Source organism: Triturus cristatus, chromosome 11 (assembly GCF_964204655.1).
Source record: "Triturus cristatus chromosome 11, aTriCri1.1, whole genome shotgun sequence".
NCBI lineage: Eukaryota > Metazoa > Chordata > Amphibia > Caudata > Salamandridae > Triturus > Triturus cristatus.
In genome coordinates, this window is record NC_140594.1 from 80,172,457 (window position 1) to 80,194,363 (window position 21,907).

The 21,907-nt window shown below is 46.2% G+C and overlaps 1 protein-coding gene across 4 annotated transcripts in view; it reads right to left on the minus strand.

Moving 5' to 3' along the window:
- The window catches only part of PI4KA (phosphatidylinositol 4-kinase alpha), a 548,133-nt gene that overhangs the window by 230,318 nt on the left and 295,908 nt on the right, over positions 1-21,907 (minus strand). For all 4 annotated transcript variants that reach the window (XM_085633226.1, XM_085633227.1, XM_085633225.1 and 1 more), the window contains 4 exons: positions 12,267-12,337; positions 11,567-11,691; positions 7,477-7,558; positions 7,085-7,168 (listed from right to left, as the gene is read on the minus strand). In XM_085633226.1, coding sequence (XP_085489352.1) covers positions 7,085-7,168; positions 7,477-7,558; positions 11,567-11,691; positions 12,267-12,337 — 362 coding nt within the window. The remainder of the gene's footprint in view (positions 1-7,084; positions 7,169-7,476; positions 7,559-11,566; positions 11,692-12,266; positions 12,338-21,907) is intronic.

The window sequence follows — 21,907 nt, forward strand, 5'->3', positions numbered from 1 at the left end:
CAGCTGCAGTAAACTGGGATGAGTTACCATACTCTGACCCCTTTACTGTCTGGTCCGTCCCAGACTAAACTCACCCATTTTCTTTTGGATAAAAAGTGAAACAAAGGAAAGATTCGGATCCAACTTAAACTTATAGATCCTGGCCTCTAGAGCATACTTAAGTCCAACTTAACTTTGTATTACAAAGAACTGCATGAACCAATTATGTCCATCATCTTAAATGAACTGTGTAAATCGGGCTTCTCCAACAAGTAGCTCGTGACCTACTGGGAGATTTCAAGCTACCTGTAAGTCGCTCTCATCTGTGCAGTGCAGCTGACTACATTGGAAGATTTTGCATGGTTGCCTTAATATATCCATTCCTAAATTGAAAAGTATGTATTCGAGATACAAATGTGTGTATTTTTAGAACTCATAAGCCGATGTCTGGCGAAACATGGTTGGATTTCCAAAATATATTTCAAGCTGATATTTAAGTCCTAAATCTAAAGGCGCTGGAGAGACTATTGCCAATACTATTAGCATGAGGTCAAACGCATTTTAATTATGGTTTATAATCATCATGTATATACAATGTTGAGTCTTTCTAAATTGATAAAGCCTTTTTCACATTAATGCTGGCAACCCTGCCTGATGACACGGAGCTGCTCCAATCTATGGCTTCCTTAAAACCTTCCAATCACTTCAGCAATCCACTACCAGCCAAGTTTTTTAAAGATCTCAATTCGGCCATTCTCCCACTTTGGTCCCAGATCATTCAAAAATCTCTCTTACATGGGAGGATTCCAGATTGCCTAAAGACTGGTCAAGTCACTCCCATCCCAAAGAAGCCTAATGCAGACTTAGCTGATCCTAACAACTTCCATCCGATCACCAGCATCATGACTCTAGCTAAATTGTTCGAGAAATGTGTCCACACACAGCTCTGCAACTTTGTAGAGACATTTCAGTTCCTTGACCCATACCAATCGGGTTTCAGAGCGGGGCACAGTACTGAAACAGCACTGACTCACATTGTTGATGACGCTCTGAGATCCTTTGATCAAAATGTCCCTTGTCTTCTGATTCTTCTTGACTTGTCCTCAGCATTTGACACCGTCAAACATGAAAACCGGATTGCTCTTCTTCAATATAGGATGGGATTATCGGACCTTGTATTAAATTGGTTTGCCTCTTTCCTACAGAACCTCAACCAAAGAATCAAAGTTAACCAATCCCTTGCAACCAGTACCCTGCTCACTACCGGAGTACTTCAAGGCTCTGCACTTTTGCCCACACTTTTCAACCTTTTCATGGAACCGCTCTCCGATATTCTGAACCACTCTAACATTCATTAGCATATGTATGCTGATAAAACTCAAGTGTATTTGAATATCTCCTCTCCCGATGACACAAACGCTCTAAATGATGCACTCAAAAAGGCTAACTCGTAACAATCTATTGTTAAATACTCTCAAAACAGAATTCCTTCTGATCGCCCCCCCGCAACCACTCTGCACCTATTCTTCTCTGGCTCAAACAACTTACTGCTCTTAACTGAATCACTCATGTTGTTGACTCTGCTAAATCTTTAGGTATAACCTTGGACAAATAACTAAATATGCAAGATAAGATCAGTGCAACTATTGGGGGAGCCAATCTTCAGCTCAACACTCTAAGGAAAATCAAGCCATTCCTTCCGCCCGAGGACATCAAGCCAGCAGTACAATCCCTAGTTATCTCACACTTGGAATATGGCTGGGTGACCTTTGCTGGGCTCCCTAAAGCTAGTTAGGCTCCGCTTAGAGCCACTCTGAACTCTTTGGCCACACTCCTCACTGGCTCCAGAAAACATGACCACATCACGCCAGACCTAATTCAACTAAACTGGCTGACCACTGAAGCTAGGATCCGGTTCCAGATAGCTTGCCTGACGCACAAAGCTATCCATTACAACACCCCCGCTTACCTGGAAAAAAAACTTGAGCTATCTGGCTCGAGTCGGCACTTAAGAAGCTCTCACTCCCTACTATTGAAACCTCCCAACTTCAATGAGAAAAGTACTCAATCGTGCTTTCTCTGGTCTTGCTTCAAGAATATGGAAAACTCTTCCTCGCGCGCACTGACCTACTTGGTTGTAGTGCTGAGTGCGCCAGTGCGTCAGCGCCTGCTGCTGCAATTGCCACCATGATGATTGATGACCGTTAATCTGCCCGCACGGCGCCGCCCGCGTATACTGGTCCCATCCCAGCCTGCTCCCGTCAATCTTGGAGAGCGCGCGCCAGCGCTACCAATGACGGCCCTGGGCTACATTTTTGCCCGGCCCTCGCGATGAGAACGTAGCGGTGACGCGTCAAGCGCTTCACCACTACGCACTCTCGTGAGGACCTTGTGGCCTGGGGCAGTCTGCTCTGCTGCGTCCGACTCCGTGGATAATTCGTTTTAGTGCAGTAGTAGGTAAGAGAATGTGTTTCTTTTCTTTTAAAAAAAATGTGCAGGTCCAGCAGGACACGTAATTCGTGTGCGCTTTATTTAAATAGTTTTTATCATTATCATGGCCGATGCAGGACAACAATAAGACAATAAAAGATGCCCCAATAACGCTGGTGATTAATGATCCGCTGGAGAGCAATTATTTGTCTGTTAGTAGTTTTTAAATGCAGATGAACTGTATTTTGTGTGGAAGCTCAGTGGGTTGCTGCCTTTGCCACAGAGATCCTTGTGTTACTTGCAGTTCAGAAGTTACAATCCTAACATAGGACAGTGACCAATGAACTGTCACCAAAGAGCTGCATACAAACATGAATGGTATAGATTTGTTTTGTGATATAGTTAGAACTTCCTCAGTCGTTCATCATTCTAATGTTGCTAAAATGAGTATGTTTGGGCAGAGATACATTTTTATCAGTAAAGCTGACCCCCATGGAATACTCTTTTAAATCCTAAGGTTGTGTTTCCCCAGACCAAACCCTCTCAAAATATACTGCCCACCAGTATGGATGATATGTGATTCCTACACCTTGTAATCCTCATTGGCTTATGTGACATTCCCTGTAGACTGATTTACATACTTGTATGATTCATTGTCTCTGTATAATGTGTTTGTGGTGTAAAGTGCTGACACACTACACTGATATGAGTAGCGCTAAACAACAAATGCATATGAGAGAGGGGCTGTGGAGCGATGAGGGGCACTGGTGGAGGGTGACTGCAGGGCTCGAGTCGGGGTACCAGGCAGGTGGACGGCGTCCCCTCACTTATTTTAACGGGAGCTCGATTACTGGAGAAAATGGAGCCACACATTTACTCTTTGGCCTCTCTGGGGCGAGATCGGAGCTCATTCAGAACGCTGCTCATGCGCTGGCTTCTCTGATGCAATGGCATCTAAGGGGTGAGCGAGGGGAGGCAATGAGTCTGATGGTGCAAGCCACTTTTCGTGACATCACTTGCTGTTGTGACGTCAGCGTCCCCCCACTTCTTTTTTTAGGACTTGTGCCCTGAGTGACAGTGAGGGAATCTGAGGAAGAGGTCATGGTGTGGAGGGAGAGCTAGGGTGAGAGGAGGAGCACTGGTGGGGGGTGGTAGTGAGGGAGTCTGAAGAGGAGGTCATGAGGGGGAGAGGCTACAGAGAGATAAGGGGCACTGGTGGATGGTGGCAGTGAGGGAGTCCAAGGAGGAGGTCATGAGGGGGAGGGGCTATGGGGAGATGAGGGGCACTTGTGGCGTGAGGCAGTGAGGGAATCTGAGGAGGAGGTCACTAGGGGGGCCATGGAGGGATGAGGGGCACTGTTGGAAGGTGGTAGTAAAGGTATTTACGGAGAAAGAGGTTATTAGTGTGGTGCCAAAAAAGACTTTCGCATCAGCGCTAAAGCCAGCCCTGTCATGGCCTTTCTGTTTTTGTTTATTTAATTAGCAGTCGGGTCATAAGGGCTACTGTGGAACATACTTTAAAGTGCATGCTAATTATATTTACTGCTATATTCAATGTTTTAAGTTTGAAGGTGATTTTACTAATGTTTTTACCGGGAAAAGGCAAAGTGGAGCCCGATGGTGCCTGATATGGGGCTGGGGCCCAAGGTCAGCTGTGAGATAAGGTGCACTGGAGAGGAGAGTGGATAATCACGCCTGTAAGGGAGAGCGTTGCAGAGTCCGGGGTCAGGTGGAGGTAGTAATGAAGAGGGATTCTCCCTGAAGGCTCGCACAGAGGGAGCCTGTAAGGGAGTGCGTTGCAGAGTCCGGGGTCAGGTGGAGGTAGTAATGAAGAGGGATTCTCCCTGAAGGCTCGCACAGAGGGAGCCTGTAAGGGAGTGCGTTGCAGAGTCCGGGGTCAGGTGGAGGTAGTAATGAAGAGGGATCCTCCATGAAGGCTCGAACAGATGGAGCCTGAGTAGTATCACTTGCCTGATACTCCCACCTCAGAAACCTCCTCTTCCCATCAAAGGAACATTACATGGAAAGTGATAATATTTAGAAAGAGATTTGGAAAAGAGTGAGTTTTACTGGTCCTATTTTTCTTGTTTCTTCTGAATATTCAAGGAGTGCCGCAGCGCCGGAACAGTTTGTCCCGGGTCTTGGATAGAGTTGAACAAGTTCCCATGGCCCCCACAACTGTGTTTAAGGATTGTGATCATAATGTGTCGCCCCTCCCTGTATTTTAGCTCTGGGCCCCCAGGCAGGCTGTGCACCATGTGTGTGCTGAGGCTGCTGTGAAGGAGAGATGCACTATTACAAGCTGGTTTTGGGTACCAAGAGCACATGTCTTTTCATTCCCAGGGATTTGGTTGCTGCTGCTTGGAAGTAATGACCAGGAGCGACCCCTGGTTGTTGCCTTTGGGCCACCAGAGTGGGCTTTGAATCCGGTCTGTGTTGGCAAGGTGGAGCTGACTGACCCTTTTGTGCTGCGTTTAGTTTTAAGGGCACACAGTGAGTCATTCCCTGTGAATAATTAATTTGCTGTTTTTGAAAGATAAATAATCACAGGCTGCGACACTGTTAAGTTGGTTTTGGGTCCACAGAGCACATCACATTTGTGCAGGTCCCCACTGCTTTAATGGGGGGGGACCATGATGTATGGTCATTTAATGTCAGCTGTAGATGAAGGTTACATGAACAGTGTCATGTATGTGCATGTTTGCATTGTGTTGAGGGGCTTACCAGGTAATTGTTCACGCAGCTCTCTGATGGATGTCACATGCGGTTTTTCTGAGTCCCCAGATAGATCATGCAGTCTGTGTGTTCTCTTTTGTACTGCCAGTCACCGGTGTATTCAACTGTGTAGCCTTGGACCGTGTCATGTATATGCATGTAACTTGCATGATCAAGGTAACTATTAGCCGCAATACTACGTGTCTCTGGGACCTCTTTGAAGTGCATGCCCCCCCCTGGGGGGGGGCAGCAATCTGAGGGATAGCCAAGGGCGCCACAAGCTCTAGCTACGCCACTGTACAGATTCCACTAGATTGGCTGACTCCCTGCGCCCCCCTCAGACCTGGTGTGTGCCCTCCTTTGATCTTGTAGTTAAGTTACCTCATTTGTTCCATTTTGTTGTTTTACTCATGCTTTTTTTTTCTCTCATCATTAGTCTTACGCCACTTCGTACAGCGCTCTGATACCCGTATGGGTCGTGTTCGCTTTATAAATCTTTTCAAATAAATAAATGTCACTGCTGGTAATCTTGCATGGGGTGTCTATCTTTTCTAATGATGTCACTATTCTCATACTAATAGTGCTAGTAGTTCGGTATGATTTTAATTGAACATAAGTAGCTCTTATAACAGAAAAGGTTGGATACCCCTGGTGTTAATGCATAATTTGTACAAATGTGTGTGGTAAACAAACAATTTCAAAAACCTAAAACCAACAAAGAGCCATAAGAAATGGGGAGCTAGGAAAAATATTGAATTCAGAAGTGTTTGTAGGAAGATGACATGGGCAGACTACAAGGGAACTGTGGTTTCTCCCCTTCATCAGTTCTATGTTCTATAAATTCAACTAAATTTGAGTGTGCTGAAGACACTGGCAGCACACACTCAAATCCCTGCCCTACCCTGCACACTTGATGCACTACAGATTTATGTGCCACCACAGTTTCTCCAGGGGCTCTAAAAAGGCTAAGAGGTGCCAGATAAGGCACCCAAATAGTTAAATACAGCTTTATTCTCATGGTATTTTGTTTTCCACACGATTTGTCAATGATCTTTTTTTGGAAACAAGTTTAGAAATGTTGCTTTCCTGACAACCTTTATTAAATATGTCCCTAGTTTTACTATAACCAGGAGCCCATACGCTGTGCTAAACCCATAACACCAATGACAAGATCATCTCATCTATTCTTCAACTTCAAATAAAATAGTTACATAAACAAGAATTTAAGTTCATACTTGACTGCTGCAGGTAATGCTTTTTGAAAGCCCTTAAGGAGCGTACTTGGACACCAGCCACATTGAACATATAGAATGTATCTACTTGGAGGCGTTGCCATTCTTGAACTAGGATTTGGGTTTGGTCTGCCTGAGGGAAGCATATTTAGAATGCAACTATTTCATTAATAATGCCAGAGAATATGCTTGCTTTGGTCAGCCCCTGCTTTAAAAGAGTTTTCAAACATTCTGTATCTTTCACACATGCCCTCTCATTGCTGCTGGATCATCTAGTCCCAACCAGTTTAGAATGTATAGATGAGTCTGTCAATGACAACCAGTTATACTGTGCAATTCTGCGTAGTGCATTCACTCTGAAAAATACCCACTCCCATATGTGAATCCCACTTTACCTTTAGATATTTCACTTGTGAAGGCTAACCAGACACTGTTGGAAAGAAGGTAGTTGTGGTACGGACAGATGGGTAAAGGGTCAGTAGTACATTTGCGCATTCAAATCTTGTCAGACAGTCTGCAATGTATAATACTGAATCAAATTAACAGTAATATTCATGTTTGACAACATTCTGGTCAGGCGAATGCAAATTGTTGTTTTCTTTAGCAGCTAGTTTTTGCCGACAATCATTAAGAAAATTCAGTTTTTACTATATGCTGCAGACCAATTGTTGGCGATCTATTTCTAGGGTAATAGATTAATTGAAAAGACAATGAGCAGACAGACCTACCTCTCTGGCTTCGTAGGTATCAGGGACAGTGATTCGATAAGGGGCATCAGGAATGTCATAGTATGGCTGGTCCTTGTGTATGTCCTACAATAAAACACACAACACCTCAGGAGAAGAGCTTCATGTACTTTGCACACATGCGTGAGGACAAAAGGTCTCACAGAAGGAAAAGCAAAATGTACAGATCTATACAAAGACAAAAAACTGTTACAGTCCGAGGACCACGTGCAGATTCATCCAACACCCAGTGCCTCATCCACAATCTAAACCACCTTATAAAGGGACTGGGAGAGCACTAAATTAAAGTATGTTTCTGGGACTTGGAGACAACAGAACACGCTGGACAAACCGAGACAGTAATAAACAATCATCTTTGACAGCAAGACACTTACTGCACTGAGAGACAGCGAGAGTGTCTGAAGGATGTCCAACATAGTCTTCAGCACAGTCCCACTCCAGAGCAAATGGGGAAACCTAAAGAAAAGAAACACAGAAACCAAAGGCTAAGTGCATGATGTCAGTTATGAGGTCCTGCGGGAAACTACTGACTGAAACTAATGCAACGAAACCAGATGGACAAAACATATAAAGCCAACAAATTATGCACAAAGCCTCAGGCTGGTACAGCAAGAGTGTTGAATCCAGCGAGTCTGGTTTAGGTGCTTCATGCAGAAAACAACAAGAACATTTTGGTTAGACTGTATACGTTTTTAGTTTCTTTCTCCTGGCTGGATGACTTCCTCTGTGAAGATGTGTACAAGGAGAGCATTCAACATTTGGAGGGGCGGGCGTATCTGAACTTCAAACTGGCACCCACCTTTAAACTTGTAGCATATTCTAGAAGCAATGGGTAGCTCGAGGGTGTTTCAAAGAAGGTTTAAGATTTTTCATGCATGTTTTAGTGGAAGAGACAAACAGTCTTGTCAAAGACCAGCGGAAAGGTGTTACAGTGAAATGGTGCATGACATATGATGGCACTGTATATGCAGCTACGGTATGCTCTTCCACAGCCGGTCAACAAGCAGGCTAAATGGGACCACAATAATGCAGAGTCAAAGTGATTATGTTATGCAAGCCTGGTGACTTCATTTCGATCTAGGTGTCTCCTTCTTGACCATAACAGGTACTATATATATGGCTTACGTTTAATTACGTTTAAATAAAAAGAATAAAAATGCACTAAAATAGGTAAAAAAAGACAGATGTACAGATGAAATATGTCAAAAGCAGTTGTGCATAATTCATGACTTTTACATTTTTATCTAATCATTTGTCTTTGAGATTTCAGAAGTAATAAGCCTAAAGTTTACAAATTATGAAAAAAGTAAAAATTGATTCATTAAATAACACATTAAATTGTAAAAATTGTAAATTGATACTTGTATAGTGCACTACTCACCCGCAAGGGTCTCAAGGCGCTTGTACGAATACCGCTGTGGAACCCATCCTGGCTTTCCCTGTGAGGTGTCCACTCTGGGCACCCCCAAGGTGGAAGCCAGGCATCCTTAGCGTTGTGGGGGCCGTTGTGGAGATTAAGCAAGCTATTGCCCAGAGTTGCAGAGTGGGACTCCATGATTGGAATAGGCACCGAGGCGAGAATTGTCAGGTCCATGGAATTTTGAGCCCAAGACCCGACCGAGGCGGGGAATTGAACCTTGGTCCCGGGCCAGACCTCTGCATCAGGGTCTGCCGCTCTAACCATTGAGCCACACTTCTCCACATTAACCTAAGCTGCACTGTAAAGCAGCATCTAGAAGGTTGGGAGTCTCCATTCCCAAGAAGGATGGATCCAGAGTACGACCAGACAACAAAATGATCACAAAAAGCATTTACTGTCGACGAGCAGTCTCCTACTCTCCGGACTGTTTTCCATTGAGTTATGTGGTCCGTGTGGCGCCCTCTCTTTCTAGGTCAGTGATAGTGTGATGCTGGAGAAGGCAAGGCGTAAGGGAGTGACTAGGACCTGGATTGCTGATAAGAAAGCAGCACCATCAGCCCACACAACTTATTTCTTTGACCCCCTGTTCTTCCAGGATCTATGAAACACAACTGGGACAACTATCCTGGGTATGAGCGGCCCCCAAGGATTGTGGACAAGATATTAAGGAACTACATTTGTTTATTCATTTTTAATTAATGCTTAATTTGTCCTATCACCGACATACAAATATAAGCAGTTTTGAAAGTAAAATTAAACACATGCAGATCACGCACAACCTTTTTGTGAATTCATGAACTAGGAGATGCTGCCTCAAGGAGAGTGCTTTCAAGTGCATGACCAGAAAAGTTGTTTTTTTTCTTTCACTACATAGACACTATAAAACCAGTAGAAGTTCAAAACAACTTTACACCGCAGAATTTACAACTGTTCTGTTTTTTTCTCCATGTAGGTGAACAAGTTACCTTCGTTAATGCCCTTTCTGATGGATACTCCATCTAACAATAGATTCCTCACATTTAGCGGAAGACTGGATTTGGATAAATCTTTAGCAATGACTCAGGAGCCTGTAGATTGTGACGTGTGGCTCAGCCTTGAATTCAAACTGCCCAGGAAGTGATGGAGCAGTCATGTATAAGCACCACCTCTGTGCACTGAAGTCACCTTCTGGTCTCTGCTATCTCCACCTATACCAAACAGCCCCCTAACCCAGCAACATGTCCATCACGATCATGAACTCTGGAGGAGGTAGGAAGAGTGGTCTGCAGCAGTTCAGGTTGGCGTTTATCTGCAAGTCTGCTTGTTCCAAGTCATCTCCTTTGAGACCTGGGAGGAGTTGGAGATACAGCCCTGAAGCAGGGCCCATTCAGATCTGAGGTTCCATTGCAGGGCCAGCAGGTTCCACCCGCCATTTAAGATGAGAAGGATGCTAGAGGTCAGGAGATCAATAATCCCCAGATCCATACTCACAGAGACTCAGAACTGATCCCAAAATATCAGGATCATATCATAAATGTCCAAGACTCAATGTGGCAGTGGAAAGGCTATGAATGTCAGTGTCCAGAATTAGGAAATAAATCTTTGCTTGGGGTTCACGTGGGATTTTGGCTCATTTTTGGTGAAATCCCAACAATGTCAGGAATGAATCCATCGTGCGGAGATGGCTTACGACTGACTGTGGCGAGCCTGCCTCCAGCAACCAGTTATCGAGGTACGAGAATAAGTCTATTTGCGACATCCGAAGTTGGACAGCAACCGCCGCCATCACTTTTGTGAACACCTGAGGTGCCAAGGTGTGGGCCAAAAGCACAGTAAACTAAAATTATTCATAGCCACCTAAAACTGTAGGTATAATCTGAGGGATTGCAGGATGGGTAAATAGAAATACGTATGCTGCTAGTCCAAGGACGCCATCCTGTCTTCTGGGTCTAGAACAGACAGGATCTGAGCCACAGAGAGCATTTTGAACCTGTCTTTCCTCAGAAAGGTGTTCAGCAGGCATAGGTCCAAAATAAGGCTTAGGCCTCTCTCTTTCTTCTGAACAAGGAAGTAATACAAGTGGCATTCTCCTCCTCTCTCTGAGCCCAGCAACTGCTCAATAGCACCTGTGGACAACAAAATGTTGACTTCCAGAATTAGATTGTAAAGTGCTCCTGCGAATGTCACTCCAGTTTGAAATGAAGATGGGATGAGGAAAGTAATGAAGGGCAGAGCAAGCATCACAAGCACGCAGCATGTGGAACTGTGACAGACATCTGTTTCCCGCAGTCTTGGCATAATTTGAATCCTGTAGTCTTTAGTGGAGTCATTTTCCCTAGCACACTGTTGTAGTAGGAATATGAAGTCACTGGAAGAAATAGTTGGAAGTGGAGCCCTAGAATCGCATCAAGGGGGCGGAAAGAAAAATAGCTTATGTCAGGGCGCAAGGGTGGCCTTCATCTGTGTCTCAGCTCTGTCACTTCACAGCTGGAATAGAATCATCGCAGAGCCACATGGCACCACCTACTAGTGTGCAAGAGCATTGCTGGAAACATTTCTCCAGATCCAGTCTGGCACCTGGGACCGTTGTAAAGGTGAGGAATCAGCGGGACGTCAAACAAACATTAAGGTCAGGTAAAAAAAAAGAGAAGACACAAAGCACCAAACCCAATTAAAACTGATGAAAACCATAACTGTAGGATCAAGTCACTACTAAATGAAATAAGAAAAGAAATGAAAGGTGCACCGGGAATGTTAGCATAGAGGTCCAGCCATACCTGAACAAAACATTACAGATTTGAAAGATAATTCCATAGTATAGTCACAAAGTGATGACACGTTCCACATGTTGGGAATTTGAGGCTTTGATAGTGTATCTCAAGAAATCCAAAAATATAAAAACCTGTATTTTATTATTTGTTAACTATGTTTCTCATAATAGACCAGTGACCCAACCTACAACAAACCAGATTTTCAGGCCAAATCTCATCCTAGGCTATGAGGGGGTGGGGGTGCCACAAGCCGCAGAGACAGGGCGATATCTTCCAAAAGTCACTAATACTCACTTATCTACTAGCCCGGACAGGTACTTGTCAGCCACTCTCCGGATGCGCTTATGGATATGGTTGAAGTTCACTAGTAAAAACTGCGCATGCCGCTCCAATTCCCCTTCATTTTCACGAGTCTTTGGCTGCGAATGTGAAAAGAGAATTTCATTCCATGGGTTACCTTCAGACTTGGGGTGCACAATGAATAATGAAGACTTGAATAGGGCTTATCTTAAAGACAGAAATGGCGAAAGCTCACCTGCACATCTTTAAATAACTCACACAGGAAATCAGTGAAAATACGATATCCTAACGCAACAATATCAGATAACCATAATGGGATATACCCCTATGTAAAGTACCTGTCACAAGTGAACTAAAACACTCCTGCAAGACATTAGATTAAAGGAGCACTAAAGACTATGGTTTAAGACTTTCCAATGCTTTTTGTGCACAGCTAGAGTACCCATTATTGGTCACAAAGACTCACATATGTGAAGGGTTTGCAGAATGGGCTTTGCCTCTGCTTACTGAGTGCATACTTTGGATACTTGCATATCCTCTGTACATTCTGTGTCTGACACACACTTGCTAGTGAAATCTGAAAAAAAGATCCCTGCCATATCCACCTTCAAGTAAGTTCTCAGTTTGTGCAATGTGGCCATGGGAAAGAGTTCTTGAAAGCACAGGAAGAAATACCCCTATCCCCTCAACTTACTTTATCAGCCATCCCGGCCAGGAATGCTTCAAACACTTTATCAGCCACTGAAACGACACACTGCATCATTCCTGCAGGAAAACAAAGGAGACAGGCATGTAGTCCTCGCATTTTCTTACTGAAGCTTTTCTATTAGATTATTTAAAAAAACAGACGATCACAGGGAAAGAAAGAAGCAAGTTAAAATTCCTGATTTTTTAATGCACAAAGGTATCATCTCAGACAGGCAAAATAAAACGTTACCTCCATGGGTTACTCATAGACACCAGATTCATCACACGGACTCAGATTCTAAAAAATCTGCGACTTGATTCCAGGAAAAGACACACGGGCATTACTCAATACTAACCTGGAGTACCACCACTCCACCAAGTAACTGGTGCGGCCTCAGCTGACCCTTTCAGTTACAGTATTTTTGAAGCATGGACAGCAATATACCGGGACTGTGAGAGGAGATCAGTATGCAATGAAGACTATCAGAGGCATGCAACCTTTTCTTTTAAAGTCTTCTTTTTCTCTGCATAATCTTTGAAAGACTTACCAGCAATACTAAATAATTTGGATAGAAGGTTTCAGATACTCACTAAAAACATTATAAATACGCTGAGCCACCACTGGTCCCAAAAAGGCATCTAAGTCCATCTAATGTTTCGCACATGTGAGAAAACAGAGTCACTGAATGGTACTACTTTGTGAAATTAGCTCTTCAGGTGAAATACTGGTTCTGCTTCTTTTTTTTTATGAATCTTTTTATTAGTAACAGCTTAGTAAGAATTACATACATAGTCTTAGGTGCTTGTAGAGTACAGACTTTTGTTCACAAAAGTTATAGGTAATCACTCTTGTTATGTACAGTAATGTAAGTTCAGTTTTCGCAATGTTCATTAGGTACAGGTTTGTCAAGGAGGGGAAGGGGGATAGAAGAGGGGGAGCACAGATATGTCCTCGATAGGCATTCAATTTTCCCCATATTGGAGTCCACTTTTTTGGACATCCCCTTGAAACATACACTGTTTTTCCACGAAACATGCACCAATCCATATCCTGCTTCCATTAATTTAGACCTGGAGCCTCCCTTGCCCCCCACATTCTGGCAATATTGCGCTTGGACACCATATGACCCAGGGTTGCCCATGTTTTCTCCTTGATACTCAAATTCGATGACCCCCACACATTAAACAAACACCTCTTAGCCTCTAGGGTCAGGCCCAGTCCCAGCTCCTCTCCTATACATTTGTGGACGTCTGTCCAATATTCACTAATGTAGGTACATTCCCACAGTATATGTAGGAACGTGCCTTCTCTCCCACATTTTCACCGACATCGTGAGTCCTCCCTATATCCCATCCGGACCAACGCTGGTCCCGAATAGTATACTCTATGGAGTATTTTTAACACCACCAGTTTGAGCCATGATGAGATTGCGACCTCCTTGGGGGAAGCCAGCGCCTCCAACCAGTCCTCGTCATCCAGTTCTAACAGATCGTCTTGCCATTTCCCACAGAGCCGTATGAGCGGATCGGAAGCATGACTGATTAACTTCTGGTAGGTCAGCGATATTGATTTTTTAGGCATGTACCCATTGAGGAGTCTATCCTTCAGTGGTGTTACTTCAGGAATTGTCTACCCTAACTGAATGCATGCACGTAGGCCATGCCTCACCTGGAGATATCTGAATCTTTCCATGGCTGCCAATTCATATTTTCGTTGCAGCACCGAAAATGCTATCACCTTGCACTCCCTCCACATGTCACCCACCTGAGACAGTCCGATCACATCCCATTTGTCAAACCCCTTAGTGTTCCAAAGGGTTCACAGCAGGTACAAGTCCCACAGGGGGGTGACCTGAGAGAATTTATTAGCCCAACCTAGACATTTATGAGCCACATGCCATATCTGGACAGAATGCGCCGTGGGTACCGTCAGTAGTAGATTAGCGGGTCTAGAGTAGAGTTCCTTGATATAGGATCCACGTGGTAGGAGCCATCTATCCATTTGGTATCCTGGATCATCATATGGTCGGTACGTGCCTTGGTTAATGGCTGCCAACTGCGCAGCCCAATAGTATTTTTAAATATCTGGGAGCACAATCCCTCCATCGTACCAACCCCGCACCAGTTTAGAGAATAATATTCGTGGTGTTCCCTTTACCCATAGTAGACCTCTCTGTTCACTCTCTAAAGCCACAAAATATGTCGCTGGGATAGGAGCGGGTGAATTGTTCAAAATATACAGGAAGTGGGGCAGGGACATCATCTCAAAAAGCGCAGCTCTACCTAAAAGGGACAATCGGAGAGTCTTCCAGTGCTCCATGTCACTCCTAAGTGGCGGCAGGAGGTTGTTATCGTAATACAACTTAGGGTCCCTAGCAATGTGAATGCCTAGGTATTTAAAACCATCCACTGCTTCCGTCACTCTACACTCTCTGGGCAGGGGCGGGAACCTCCCCCTAAGCACATAGATCAACGATTTGGTCCAGTTGATGGTGTACCTTGAGAACTTGCTGAAGTTGGTAAATATATTTAGGACTCTGTTTATCGAGGCCCACGGTGACGCAAAATATAACAGGGAGATGTGATCTTCTCAGTCCTCTGACCATCTCAAACCTCTGATGATGGGGTCCTTACAGATCCAACTTGCCTGGGGTTCCAGCATTAGAGCAAAAAGCAACGAGGACAAGGGGCATCCCTGTCTTGTCTCCCTTCCGAGGGTGAAGGTCTCTGACTTTTTATTGTTAACTACTACCTATGCCAACGGGTCTGAGTAGAGGAGCCTCACTCAACTGATAAATCCGGGGCCAAAACCCAACTTCTCCACTACGGTGAAGAGGTAGGGCCACTCAATTGTGTCAAACGCCATGGTGGCATTCAAGGACACCACCACTACATCCTCTCTCAACATATCCACTTGATCCAGCACTCCATGGAGTCGACAAAGATTTAAGGAGGTATTTCTAGATGGCATGAAGCCCGATTGGTCCGGATGGGTCAGTCCAGAAATTACTTCAACCAGGCCCATAGCCAACAGTTTTGCTAATATCTTGGCTTCAGCATTCAATAACGAAATGGGTCTATACGAGGAGCACTGGTCCCTAGGTTTGCCTTCCTTATATAAAACCACAACTGTGGCAAGCCTTTGGTCTCGGGGATGTCGGCCGATCTCTCGGCTTTCCACATACACGAATTTGAGGTAGGGGCTATTTTGTCGGATTTTAATTTGTAAAGTTCTATTGGGAGGCCGTTAGGGCCCATCTCCTTCCCAGACTGAAGGCTCCTAATGGCCTGTGCCACCTCGTCATCTGTGAGTTCACTCAATCCCACAGTGACACCAGCAAGAGGGCCAGCCGGTTCACCCCAGAACTCCTAGCCTCCAAGCGAGCCTGCCAGAAACTAAAGAAGAACTGGCACAGTGAGCAGACTCCGGACAGCCACGCAGCCCACAAGGACATCATCCGCAACCACCATCACCTCATCAGGACTGCCAAGAGGACCTCCTTCAAAGACCGCCTCGACAACAACGCACACAATAGCAAGGAGCTCTTCAACATCATGAAGGAACTTTCCAACCCTAGCTCCAACACCAACAACATCCCGCCATCGCAAGCACTGTGTGACTCCCTCGCCACTTTTTTCCACCGCAAGATAGCAGACATCCACGACAGCTTCAACACCCAGACAGCCCCAACATACATCAACACAACAGACTCTCTGCACACCATTGACCACGACCCCCTGCTAGCCTGTGCCAACGTGAGCCTCGATGACACCATCAAGACCATGAGCACAATCCACTCCGGCTCCCCGTTAGACCCACTCCCGCACCACATCTTCAACAAAGCCAGCAGCTCCATCGCAGCCCATCTGCACAACGTCATCAATCTCTCCCTCAAGACCGCGACCTTCCCAGAGAGCTGGAATCACGCCGAGATCAACGCCCCACTCAAAAAACCCAAGGCGGACCCTAGAGACCTCAAGAACTTTCGGCCCATCTCTCGGCTTCCGTTCCCGGCCAAGGTCACCGAGAAGATCGTCAGACAGCTAACCCGAAACCTTGAAGAAAACAGAATCCTGGACCCTTCCCAGTCAGGGTTCCGCAGCAACCACAGCACCGAGACTGCCCTCATCGCCGCCACCGACGACATCAGGACCCTGCTGGACAACGGTGAGACCGCGGCCCTCATCCTCCTGGACCTCTCCGCCGCATTTGACACAGTCTGCCACTGCACACTACGCGCACGCCTCGACGCCGTAGGGATCCAAGACAAGGCTCTGGAATGGACCACTTCCTTCCTCTCCGGCAGAACAAAGAGCATCCGCCTCCCCCCATTCCGATCCGAAGCCTCCGAAATCATCTGCGGCGTACCCCAGGGATCTTCCCTCAGCCCAACACTGTTCAACATCTACATGGCCCCGCTCGCACACGTCGCCCGACAGCACGACCTCAACATAATCTCCTACGCCGACGACACTCAACTGATCCTCTCCCTCACCAAGGACCCCATCACCGCCAAATCCAACCTTCACGAAGGAATGATGGCCGTCGCCGACTGGATGAAGATCAGCCGACTGAAGCTGAACACGGACAAGACGGAGGTCCTCATCCTCGGCTCAAAGCCTTCAGCCTGGGACGACTCCTGGTGGCCGATGGCACTGGGGGCACCCCCGACACCCACCGACCACGCACGCAACCTGGGAATCATCCTCAACTCAACGCTCTCCATGACCAAGCAAATCAACGCCGTCTCCTCCTCCTGCTTCAACACCCTCTGCATGCTCCGCAAGATCTACAGGTGGATACCGACAGACACAAGAAGAACAGTCACCCAGGCCCTCACCAGCAGCAGACTCGACTACAAAAATGCCCTCTACACGGGACCCCCGACCAAGCTCATCAAACGTCTGCAACGCATCCAAAACGCCTCTGGACGACTGATCCTCTACATACCACGCCACAGCCACATCACCCTCCACCTGAGAAACCTGCACTGGCTCCCCGTCAACAAGAGGATATCCTTCAAGCTCCTCATCCACGCACACAAGGCACTCCACAACACCGGCCCAGCCTACCTCAACAGACGACTATCCTTCTACATCCCCAACCGCCAGCTCCGCTCCGCCGACCTAGCACTCGCCACCGTCCCTCACATTCGTAGAACAACCACCGGCGGAAGATCCTTCTCCCACCTCGCCACCAAGACCTGGAACACCCTCCGACTGAGCCTACAACAGACCCAAGACCTGCTGACCTTCAGGGGGCTACTTAAGACCTGGCTGTTCGACCAGTAGCGCCCCCTCCCAGCGCCTTGAGACCCTCGCGGGTATGTAGTGCGCTCTACAAATGATTGATTGATTGATTGACTCTCTAGTAAGTCACTGTCTTCCTCCAATAGATGAGCCTTCGATTCTTCCTCTGGAAGAGTGGAGTGCGATTTGTATATACGTGGGTAATATTTGGCAAACTCGTCCGCTATCAACTGTGTGTCTGAAATTGTCTCCCCACTCTCAGCTGTGAGTTCTGTGACCAACTGGTTTGCGTGGTATCGTCGATCGAGCCACGCCTGCTCTGTCCCACAGCTCATATATCCTCCCTTTATGTAGTGTTTTGGCTCTATCCGTAGCCACATTTTTATATTCTTCTTTTTTTAGTTTACAAAGGTTGCGTATGGACACTGATCTCCACCTCTCGTCCAAGACCAGGTCGTCGCGTGGTTGTGAGTCACTGTTCTGCAGTCTCAGTACTGTCTGCGCTCACCCCCAAGGTCTTCTGGAGGCTAACCGGAGATCCCACCAGTCTCCCGACGTTATCGCTGATCTTGCCGGTCCTGAGCTCAGGTGAGCACGGCAACTGCTCTCCGTGGCCCCCACACTCCTGCACCACAGGGGAGATCGTCCCTCAACGAGACCGACCGCCTGGTCACTGTTCTGTCGTGCACCGTTGTAGTTGTCTTCTTTCAGCGGTGCGCTGGTCACGAGGTCCGCCCCTGATGGCAGTCTGTGGCGGCGTGGCTCCCAACCCGAGTCCGGGGCTTTTCCAGCCTATTGTGGACGCACTTAATTAGTGCAGTTTTCTGCAGTCGCCAGCGTCCTTTGCGGTCATGATTCCGCTGCATCAATGGGGCCGTCCCTCCAGCGCTTGTCTGGGGGTAATTAGCGGATCTTTTTACGGATTTTTGAGCTGGCTGATGCCGTGGAAGGTGGGAGCTTCACCGACGTGCGGCCATCACGATCGGTGCCCAGGCCATGCCCCCCTGGTTCTGCTTCTTAGAACTCCATAGTGCCATTTGTTTTGTAACAGACACGCCCTTGAAAGCACTTCCATTACCGTACCAGGCTGCCTGCACACTCAATAATTGCTATCTCTGGAAATAGTAACGAATGAGACGTTTTTGAATCCTGCGTAATTTATCCATAGCTTTTCATGAATGCAGAAATAGAAAGAAAAGAAAAACTTTACAGACTCTTTATGATATAATTTCACTACCACCTCATGGAAAAAATACCAAGTTTCTTCCAAAGCCACTTTATGTATAGTATATCTGCAAAAACAAGAAGCAACTCACTCACAGAAAGGCCACCAGGAAGACTTTTATACGAGTCACACACTTTACATCACAAATATGCAAAGATTTGCATAAATCTGTAGAGTCATGAACTAAGCTAAAATAGGTTAAAACCATCTAGAGCTGTAATTTTTGGCCCCAAAGGGAACCTGTTCATCATTCCTCTCAGAAACTGTTCAGCCACAAGAATCTTGAAACAAGCATTTACAATGCAATGGTCTCGGCATTGTTAAAGTTAGAGCTATTGGCATTGCTCATGACATTGTTTTTGTTTTTAAAACATTTAAAGAAACGGCATTGTTATTTACAATGTCAATAGCTTAATCTCTCTCAAATGCGAGACCTATTGCATTTGCACCCACACACAGAGCCACACACACAAAGCCACCCACACACACAGAGCCACCCACACACACAGAGCCACCCACACACACAGAGCCACCCACACACACAGAGCCACCTACACAGAGCTATTCACATAGAGCAACCCACACACAAATAGAGCCACCCACGCATAGGGCCACCTACAAAAAAAAGCCAGCCACACACATACACACACACACACACACACATAGAGCCTCACACACACATAGAGCCACCCACAGAGCCGCAATGTGTGGCGCAAGCTGCCCTGGCACTTATATGTTTTTTACTTCTATATATATATATTTTCATAAATTAAGCACTGCAGTAACCACAAACTGTTCTGAGCATCAGTATGACGGTTCTTCTTAAATTCCTGAGTCTGGCCACAGATAAAAGGATCGTGACTTCAAAGGGAGGTGCTCAGAGTTCAACCCCGCAGCTAGGAAGAGTGGACAGCAACTGGTAATTGAGAGTAATAGCCCGCGCAGGCAGCCTCGCTTTGAAAGGGAGACCGGCTCTTAGATGGCTGGTCAGCGGTCAGGACTGACATTCTGAAATGGCTGCCGAAGTTGCACTACCGGACAACCACTGCGGATAGTCCTTCCTTTGTGTTTTGGAAGCTGAGAGCGGGCGCAGTGACAGTAAGTGGGCAGAGAGGGGAGGGCAGCCAGGGAGCTGCACACAGTCACGGCGGAGGAGGCAGCGTCTAAGTGCAGGTGTGTGTTCCCTCACCCACAGCACCTGCAGCCCCTCGGGGGCGCCTCCTGCCCCAAGCCACCTTCTCCTTGCAGAATATTCTCCAGGAGGAACCATGGAGACCTCAAGAAATCTACACAGAAAGTTCTAGACCCGAAGAAGGACGTCTTGACCCGCCTGAAGCACCTGCGAGCCGTGCTGGGTAAGAGAGAAGGGGGGGGGGTGAGAGGAGACACACACTCGGAAAGAGGGTGCAAGGTAGGCTCTGTTGTCACTCCTGGCAAAGCACATCACCATTGTTAGTATTCCAACCTGAAAATGCACTTTAGCAAGACTAACCTCCCCAGACTTTTCACGGCAGTTCAACACCGCTGTAGAAAAGATGTAGGATGGCTGTATTTGTACGCGAAGCTTCACACAGAAACAACAAGTTAGTTAAATCGGCTCCGGTAAGAAGTTGTGAAATTAAAAAGTACAGTAGACTTCCTGAAAAGCGCGTGCACAATGTAATCAAAACAACGAGTAGCTGCAACACTACTGGAAAACATAGTATGTATGGTCCTTTGAGGTCCATGACTTCCGGGGTCTGTCATGGCTAACCTCCATTGACCGACACAAGGCGGTCTTCCCGGCAGATGGCATACTTCTAGACAAGGCTCGCTCGTTTCACTTCTATGGGGCTGCCCGCGGTACAGACGTCTGTCTCCCTTAAAGACATGGCTCACCTCATCGACTCCTGTGGGTTGGCCTCGTAGCACACAGCACAGACATGTTTTGGCAACACGACCTCAGGGGCTGGAGAGCCTGATACGCCATGAACACCACCGCCTTTCTCCGAGGTCAAGCAGAAATGCCTCGGAGAAACGCAGCGGCGTTTTCGGATTCGGGGGCGTGTTTTTCTTTCTCTCCTCTTGCCATTGGCTGGAATGTTTACATTCCAGAGGAGAGAAAGAAAGTTAAAAACACGCCCCCGAATCCGAAAAAGACGGGGCTTGTTTGGAGAGACAATGCTCTTCTCCAATGGCTGACCAGTATTTCAGAGGCCAGCCAATGGAGAAGAGGTAAAAAAAAAAGGGGCGGGTTAAAGCCCCACTCCTAACATTAAATCTCGGAGCGAGACTGCGCAAGCGCAGCCTTCGAGCCGAGACCTAAAAAGTAGGTCATAAAAATATATTCTCACAAATCTGATGATCGTGGTGATTTCAGGCCTTTGGTGGTCATTCCTATCCTCAGGCTTTAGATTTTAATTTGCAACTTGTGACAATGAGTTGCACTGGTGGGCTGAGGGGAAGGAAACACATGAACTTGTTTTTGAAATGAAGCCCGACCAGAGGTTTCTTGGACAGAAAAAAAATTAAGGAAACAGCAGCAAAGGTCCCAATCCTTGCTAAACTTCCTGGGGCTGTATCCAAATACACCCAATCAATGAATAGCGATTCCATTATCTTAGCAACAGGCTACATTTCGTATTTTTTTATTTTTATTTACATTTTGAGGGTGTATTTTTATCTAGTCATAGGTAGAAAATGTTAAACATCTCAATATTAGAAAATTAAAGTATGCTATCTCTGCATATATCACATTAGCTACAGATAACCACTTATTAAGCTTTTGCAATTCATTCGGTCCGAGAATCCCCTACCTCTACACCCCTATAAAATATCGAGATCCCTAGATGCTTTTCACTCTCAATGTACACGCTTGCTAAGGTCAGGCTTTTTTTGCACCAATGTTAGGTAATCAAACTGGTGTGATGATGGAATGGCGGTGAACCAATAAGTTACTACTGATCAGGTGTTCACTGCTTTCTGGCCACTCATGTTCCCTTCACTGCACCAACATTTGCAAATGTGGAAACCTGCAATAGATGAGGATTTCACTCTGCCGTAAAGGAACAACAATTATATCAGATATGGGATTCCACAAATATTCATTTTTGCACAGCTACATGACACTTAGAAGACTTATTTTTGAGAATTGGACCCTAAAAACGTCTGCTATGACAGCGGCCGACCCAAAG